This window comes from Marmota marmota, unplaced genomic scaffold, assembly GCF_001458135.2.
Source record: "Marmota marmota marmota unplaced genomic scaffold, marMar, whole genome shotgun sequence".
Classification (NCBI taxonomy): Eukaryota; Metazoa; Chordata; class Mammalia; order Rodentia; family Sciuridae; genus Marmota; species Marmota marmota.
In genome coordinates, this window is record NW_026000019.1 from 29160584 (window position 1) to 29169092 (window position 8509).

The 8509-nt window shown below is 40.2% G+C and overlaps 1 protein-coding gene across 1 annotated transcript; it reads right to left on the reverse strand.

Moving 5' to 3' along the window:
- Positions 1-1916: 1916 nt before the first annotated feature.
- Positions 1917-7940, reverse strand: Fcer1a (Fc epsilon receptor Ia). The gene is made up of 5 exons (XM_048810201.1): positions 7821-7940; positions 7375-7395; positions 5790-6044; positions 4018-4275; positions 1917-2302 (listed from the first exon to the last, which is right to left on the reverse strand). Exons 1-5 carry the CDS (start codon positions 7873-7875, stop codon positions 2115-2117), a joined length of 777 nt encoding a protein of 258 aa, XP_048666158.1. The 5' UTR covers positions 7876-7940; the 3' UTR covers positions 1917-2114.
- Between the last annotated feature and the right edge of the window lie 569 nt (positions 7941-8509).

Here is an 8509-nt window from a genome sequence, read left to right on the forward strand (position 1 = left end):
CCTCTTTTTGCATCCTGCTTCCTTCACTCCCACAAAGGTATAGCTGCTAAGAGCATAGTCTAATAAACTTGCTGCATTTAAATCTGTGTCTCAGAGTCTGTTTCCTGGGGTTGCCAATTTGCAACATTTTAGGATCGCATTTCTGAATCAGCCACTGACATAAGGTGAGAGCTCAGATTTTTAGCCATTCTATATCCTAGTGAAGGCAGAGGTCAGTGGCTCCTGTATTTGGATATTTATAAAATGATTGCATCATGTTTATTGAGCTATATTTATAGGGACTCAATTTAATTGTCAGCAGTGCAGTATTATGTTCTTGGAAACTGGTTAAAAATAAAAATCTGATTTTTTCTCAGAATCCACAAGGAGTCATTTTATTTTTGTCTCTCCAAAATTCTTCATGAGCAATTTCATTTTCTTTGCAGCCCAGGGCCTCTACTTCCCAGTGAGACCTCTGCTGCTTTGAGGACTGTGCTGAAAATCAACAATGGGAAAGACTAAAAGTGGGCCTATGTCTCTCCAATTTGAAAAAGAGAAGGTTGTGGGTTCTGTAGGGGATGTAACTGAAGTGAAGCTGAAGAGATCCTGGGTGCATTTGTAGAGTTAAGGGTTTGGGGTGTGACTATTGTGGAGGTTGAAGAAGTACCAATGGGGACATGAACTTGGTAAGTAACTGCACAGAGCTAGTCTGATAAACCAAGGCTGGAGAATATCTTCAATTTCTGAGGTGACACTAGAACCTGGGCTATCAGGTGCCTCTGCCTACCACAACAGGAAGCTTCACCTATAGGTTCAAAGAGAGGCACTGTTAGAGTCTGTAAACAAGTCAGGATGGCGCCTGGAAAATGTTAGACTCTGTAAACAAGTCTGGATGGCGCCTGGCAAAATGCCAGAGGGAGTGGTTTGTGAAGTAATGCCAGCGGGCCATTAAGTGTGGAGATTCCTTATTGGTTGACTGCTGTATCTAGTTTATGCTAATTAGATAAGCTGTGTGGAATGTATAAATATCGCTCCGGTCCTACAATAAACGGCTCCCACTCCTGCTGTATCAAAGTACACAAGTTGTTCGTCACCCCCTGGTTATTTTGTTGCAGCCGGACTCCGGCAAGGCACCTGCTCCCTTCATTTCCCACTTAATGAGGAGAGGGAAGGACACAGTTTTTGCTCAAGGCCTCAGTTCTCCAACACACTGACTTGGGGGATCTTTCACCTGAATCTCCATCCTGGAGGCAGCCCATAGAATTTATCTTTCATTGGCCACAAGCAGAAGAATGGCTGCCATGATTTTCAGAAAACCAACTCCTAACTGGGAACTCATGATGATGTGTGGTGGCCTCCTGTGAGAGAACAAATGTTGTTCCATGCTTTTTCCTAGACCCATTTGGTAAAAGATCAGAGGTGACAGAGGACAGTGCAAGGGAGAATTTGGGATGAATTCTTCTAGTCATCTGTCTAACATACTCCTCTGGCATTGCGAGAAAATATTTTATGCATTAAAGTAAGAAGACCTCGTTGCAAATGGCCTATTTTGTAAATCCACATAATGTTCAAGTTCTAATTCTGTTTCACATTCCTTTTGGAAAAATAATAAGTGTTAACATGAAAAAGAAAATGGGAAGAAAGAGGGGATAGAAACACGTCTGAAACAAGAATTTAGATACATGGAAGAGCCCGTGAAAGAAGCGACGGAGGGGAGGAGCGTCAGTCGCAGCAGCACATTCTAAATCCTTGCTCATACTTACAATGGTCAAGAGAGAACTTTTTTAAATCTATATTTTCATGGTTCTTGCTTCTAGATGAAAATAAATGAGCAAATGAACAAGGATCCCTAGAAGCCTCATGTTACCTAGCTTCATAGTTATTTTATTCAAATTGTGCTTCTCTTTCACAAATGCTAAAAATGAGTATACCCATTATTCAATTATTCAAATAATATTTATTGAGCACTTAACTATTACATGCCACTTAACCAGGTACAGTCGGTTTAATGAAATAATTCTGCAAATCCTCAAACATAGGCTTCTATGTACATCCTGAGTTGTGTCTGACAATGGAGAAGCAATTGCTGTTGCAGTAAAATATTGCTGTTGCCAATTCTCCCTTAAGAAATGATATCAGCTCTTTTCAGGATCTGGCTTAGGAAGCGACTTCCTAGGTTTGTTGACTTTTTCAGTTTCCTTAATCTTCAAGAGAGATTTAAACTGCTGCTCCGTCAAGAAAAACAGTCCTGTGTCCACAGCAAACAGAGTCGCCACCAACAAGGGGACAATAATTTGCAGCCACATGTACTTGGTTCGGTATGCTAGCGTAGAACAGAGATGCAACAAGAGACAAAATTTGTGTTAGAACTTGGCAAAATTTGTGTCAGAGCTTCACTTCCTTAAGAGAAGGGTCAACCATGGCCCCCCATCTTTAGTGTGATATGATAATAAGGAACAGAGAGAAAACACTTGGGGGGTTGAGTTCCACAGGATATACTCCCTGGAACATTAAGGAGGGCTAAGTATTTGCTAATAATCCCCATCTCACCGTTCTTCTAGCCAGTGTGACTAATGGGAAAGTCATAGGAAAAATGGCCTCTTTCCTGGATCTGACATGACCAGCATCCATATATGATTTGAAAGCAGAAAGGAGACAAAGCGAAACCAGGTTTCACTGGTGCCTTGTTTCTTAATCAATAGACTATTGTTTCTTGCATGATTACTGGGTAAAATTGAGCTATTGGAGTAGTCATACTGCCTTCCAACTCTACTATTTCAGAACTCTGTGATTTTATTTACACAACACTGATTTTGTGATTATTCTAGAATTTGAAAGCTGCAAAATATTATAGCTAGAAATGACTTGGAGGTCACCTAGACCAGTGTTTCTCAATGCTAGCTAGACATTACCAACACCTGAAAGAACTTTTAAAAATACTGATGACCAGACCCCATCCAAAATCAATTCTACCAGAATGTTAAAAGATAAGACAGGGACAACAATCTCTCTTGAAATTCCTCAAGTGATTCTAGTGGAGTCTAGACCCACCCCTCAACTTACACATGAAGATCTTGGAAGTCCTGGGACAATTGGACAACACTTTGCTCTCAAGTTAGCAGAGAACTGCCATAAGGGCTTAACCTGACCTTTAGCCTCATGTTTTACGGACATAATTATGAACATGCCAAGGGGAAAAAAAATCTAATTTCCACCTTGCAAGGAGAATATTTCAGTTCCTTCCTGGTATATGAAGTCTGGAAAGGGCTGTTTCTCTTACAGGCCATGGAGGTAGCCCACCTGCCAGCTCTGTGTCCATCCAGCCCAGTCCCTCATCCCCAGAATACAGGCACACAGCTTACTAACTGGTTGGCTTCATTTCCTAGACCTTGTAAGCTAGGATCAACTCTTCCATGTCTTCACATCTTTTGTTTGTTCCTTCAACCTAGAGCTCTCTTTGAAATTTGAAATATTTAAAAATCTCAATCTTAAACATAAGTTCTTTCCTCAGGAGCAACAAATGAATTTGAGATCAGAATAATCTTCATAACCTGTTAAGTCTACCTTATTTCTGAATCAATAACCCATCATTTCTTGCACGACCTCTGGATAAAATAAAGATTTGGAGTAGTTGCATGGCCATTAGATAGCTCTCTTTTAAACAGGGAAATGCCATCAGAGTTTAACTCCAACTTTTGGCATCATGCATTTTTTAGACATAATTATGATTATTCCAAGAAAAAAAAAAGCATAAACATCAAATTCCAAGTTACAAAGACTTTTTTTTATGAAATCTTTTAAACAAACATTATCGTATTATTCATTCGAATCCCATAGTGCGGGCAGTTACTATCATTTAACAACTAAGGAATCTATGACTTCGATGCGTGCTATGTCTTACGTCTCCTCATGGTAAATCTAGGAGCCTTTCTTACCTACCACAACTGATCCCATTCTAAAAGCTGCAAAGACTTTAGGCTCAGATGTCTTCTCTTCCTTCCCTGCTGTGGACTATTTCTTTTCCCCTTACCAACTCACCTTTTATTACTGTAATTCGAAGGGGCTCAGAGACACAGGGCTGCTTCTGAAGTAGGCCCTTACAGAAATAGCTGCCACTGTCGTTAAGTGAGGCATTTGTAATGGGGAACACTTGGTTCTCGTAGGAGTACTTGAGAGCCATGTCGTCCTTGTAGTAGATCACCTTTTTGATCTTCCAGTTTCTCCAACCATGGCACCTGAGGAAGAGCGACTCCCCTTCCAACACCTCCTCAGCAGAGGCCTGAAGGAGCATCCAGTCTGAAAAGCATTCATTATCTCATTTATTTAACAATGAATAGAGGGAAGGAAGAAAGGGAATTAGGATGCGGGGAAGAGATTTAGAGAGAAGGAGAGAGAGAATAGGGGTCCTGCGTAGAGTGTGTGTCAGAAACCATGGATTATCATTAACCCATTTCTTGGTTTGTAAGATCAATAAAAGTAATCACAAAATAATGCTTACAGACTGTTTTCTCAACATTTTCCTCCTGAAAAGTCATACTGGAGCTGTAAAGTGTCATACCTTCCTGCTGAGCCCATACATGGAAGGACTGAAACCCAGAATCCCTTCAGATCTATTATAGGCAATTTCAGACAGAAAAGGGAAATTAAACATACTCTTCCCAGGTCATTTGCAGCTTAGGAGACTCTATTTTGTTGTCTCTGAACTCACAGAGGCTTCCCAGTTCTGTTGCTAACAGAGTTGGCCTCAAAACTTCCTTAAACCATATATAACAATTTTAATTAATTATTTGCATAATTCTATATTTAACGTCCCTTCCCCCATTTGGCTCTGTTTTGGAAGGTCAGGCACCATTTCTGGTTAATTTTCTATCCCCAGTGCCTGACAGTGCCTAGAAGTTAGTGGGCACTTCTTGACCAAAAATATTTGTCAACAATGAGTCAGTAAAAGACAAGAATCAGGTTCGATGACTAATGTCATCGTAAGAATTTAAAAGCGAAAGAATTTGAAATGGGAATATGGCTAACCTGTACAAGCATATTTTATTTAGGATAAATCTTTGAGGACTTATTTAGAATCTTTTTTATTTTCTTAAGATCTGAGGATTGAATCCAGGACCTTACACATGTTAGGCAAGTACTCTACCACTGACCTACATCCACAGCCCACTTCTCTACAACCAACTACAAGGAAATAGCTATTCCACACTGTTTTAGTTTGTATTTGGAATTTGTATATGTATGTTAGAAATTTTCACTTCAGAGAAAAATAAAAAAGTGTAACAATAACTTATCTATCCAAATGAAATAATTAGTTTATTCATTAAACATTTACTAATTAGCCCCCATATATCTACATATGTTGTGCTAATTTTTGGCAGTAGAGACAAAGATGAAGCAAACCTAAGAGTTATTTTTGAGTAACAATTGAAGACATGAGGAACATACCCAGATACCGTTCATAATGAATCTGATATTCAAATAATGGCACATGCATTATTCAGGGAAAATCTTTAAATCAGACTTTTTGATCCTATTCCACATGCATAGTTCTTTGCAATGTTCATATATCCATCACACAATTTGACCAATTATAATTTTTCTGTGTCTAAGAACTAAAGACAGTGGAAAATAAAGTAGAAGAATAATATTGTGAGGTGATCAGAATATTGAAAGAGGGCAGAAGGGTGGGTGGAAGGAATGGGAGTAGAAAAAGAGAAATGGAGCACTATTGAAGGAGAAGCCATGGGTCCCTTCTCCACAACTTCATTCTTCACGTGAGAGATATCTATTCCCAAAACCCCAGAACTTACCACTGATCACTTCCAAGTACACAGGTTTACTCTTGTAAAAATTTCGGCTATGACATGTGTATATCCCACTGTGTTGATAGGTGGCATCCACGATGCTCCATTTTGAGGCTGTCACTTCCGAAATGGTGCCATTATGGGTCCACACAGTGTGGCTATTTTCAGTGGAATTATTCTCTTTACATTCGAGAGTCACATTCTCTCCTCTAAAAATTCTATTCCATGGGGGGTTCAAGGTCAGAATAGATTTTCGATTGCCTTCAAGAAGATAAAATTATGGAAAGAAATACAGAAAGAAAAAAAAATTGAAAACTATCCAGGCTCAAAACACACACATGTCAATAGTCAATCAATTGTCAGTATATCCTTGTATTATTGGTGGTAAGACTCTGTCCTGATTTCTAGGAGAAGTGCTTAAAAAATGGAGGAAACAGTATAGAGACCCCAGGGAGACAGGACACAAGAGATTTAAAAACAACAAGCAAACAAGCTAATTTACTATATGACTTGGGATAACTCATTCTAATTCTCTTAAATTGAATTTCAGTATCTACAAATGAAAATTGCAATCTCTTTTCAGGGAGAGATAATATCTTTCATATTCAACCATTGCTCAGCACAATGGTTGCTACATAGTCAGTGTTCATTAGATATGTATTGAGTGAATGAATGCAGGAATAGTGGATGGATAAACATTAGAGTCAGGCATGGTGGTGCACACCTATAATCCCAGTGGTTCAGGAGGCTGAGGCGGGAGGATCACAAGTTGAAAGCCAGCCTCAGCAACCTAACGAGGCCCTAAGCAACTAAGTGAGACTCTGTTTCAAAATAAAAACAAAATGGGCTGGGGATGTGCCTCAGTGGTTGAGCACCCCTGGGTTCAATCCCCAGTATCAAATATATATATGTACACATGCACACACACACACTCACATACACGTATATATAAATATATTAGAGTAGATGAAATATAGGGTCCTTCCAAGCTCTAACTTTTTATGGCTATTTAATTGCTAGTATATATAGAGTATAAAAAATAGGTCAATTCTGGAAGATAGTGAGAGTCTCCAAGACAGACATTCTTTGCTTCTAGGAGCAAAGGGGTGTGGTACAAATTTGAACAGAGGCTAAGGAAGTGGCTAAATGGTATTGACAAAAGAGTGACACAGTCAAAGAAGTGGACATGGACCCAGAAGACTTGGAATCCATTCCTCTGTTGGCTGTGTAACCTCTGGAAAGTCACCTTCTCTGATTTTCAGCATTCTCAATTATTAAAAAAAAGTAACGATAATAATAATCATGTAAAATTGAATGAGTGTATGTCAAAAGGATTAAAAGAGAGGCTGAGACACGTCGATGTGCAGCTGATATGGATTTTGGCTTAAACAGAGAAGATGACTTGAGAAAATAAGGAATTTTATTTTACGGGAGGGAGAAGAAGGAAAATACAACGTAGAAATGGGAAGTGGGTGGGCCAAAGAGTGGCAGGTTCCCATGCATTAGCCAAAGTGAAGGGATGAAGGCAAAGGCTGAGGGGAGAGTGGTACCAGACACACTGGAATGCTGAGGGACAGGACAGAGGACTCACCTGTTAGCGTGCCGGCCAGAGCTGCAAAAGTCCAGAAAAGGAGAAGTTAGCATCTCTCTCCAGTCTTCTGGGACTCCACAGTACAGGGATCTGGGTGTGGGGATGAGATCTATATCCATGGAGAGCTAAACAGCTCAGGAATCTGAGCCATGTGGATGGAGAAGGAACTTTTCTCTTCCTTTGCTAGGAATCTTGTTGTCTGGGAGATGCTAGAGCAATTGCAAGGAACTCGACTCTTAATTTGGTTTCCCCTCAGGTGTTACTCAGCCCAGTTTCCCATCCTTTCCAGTTAGACTCCACTACAGAGTCCTGGGAAATCTCTCATGGTTTATACATGTCCTTGAACAAGTCACCACCAAACTAATCAAAATCCCGCCCACCGCCACCCCACTACCTCCTAGATCCATTTGGGCCCCTCCAGGTGGGGTAACTGAACCTCTACTTACAGAAAAGCAGCAACGCTATGCACAGTGGGGCACACCCTCCCATGGCAGCAGGCATCTCCTCTGTGCCCCCAGGTGCCGGCTGGGCTGGTAAGAACTATGTGCTCAGAAATAGGCTTGAAACTAAAAAGGAGAAGGAAATGTTTTCTGTATCATATCTAGTTAACTCATCAATGATGCCTGGGCTGGTCTCTTTCTCCAGAGATAATATTCAGGGTTGTTCTGAACTGGGCGATTTTATACTCACCCCTTTATTCTGCTCCCCATCAAATCTCCATAAGCACACTTGGAATCTGGCGGGAGAGGGGCATAGGTAGGGTCACTGGGCTTCCTGAAACTCTCAATCAATACATAACTAGTTTGCAACTTAGATAAGTGAGGTGCAGGGGAGAACAGAATGAAACAACAATTACTGCATACTTAATATATGCCAGGCACTATCTAAACACATCTGAGATTTCATCTATTTCTCACAAAAATCTATGAGTTAGGAACTTCTGCTCTCTACATTGTATAGATAGGAAAAGTGGCTCTTAGAAAGCTTTAGCAACTTGTTTTAGGCCATCACTCAGGAAATGACTAATTTGGGGTTCAAACACATAAAAATCTAACCCCAGAGTCAAACTCTAAATCATTAGAATATACTGCTTGAGCATGTTCCAGAGTTTGGCCAGTAATTGCTGAAATTCTTT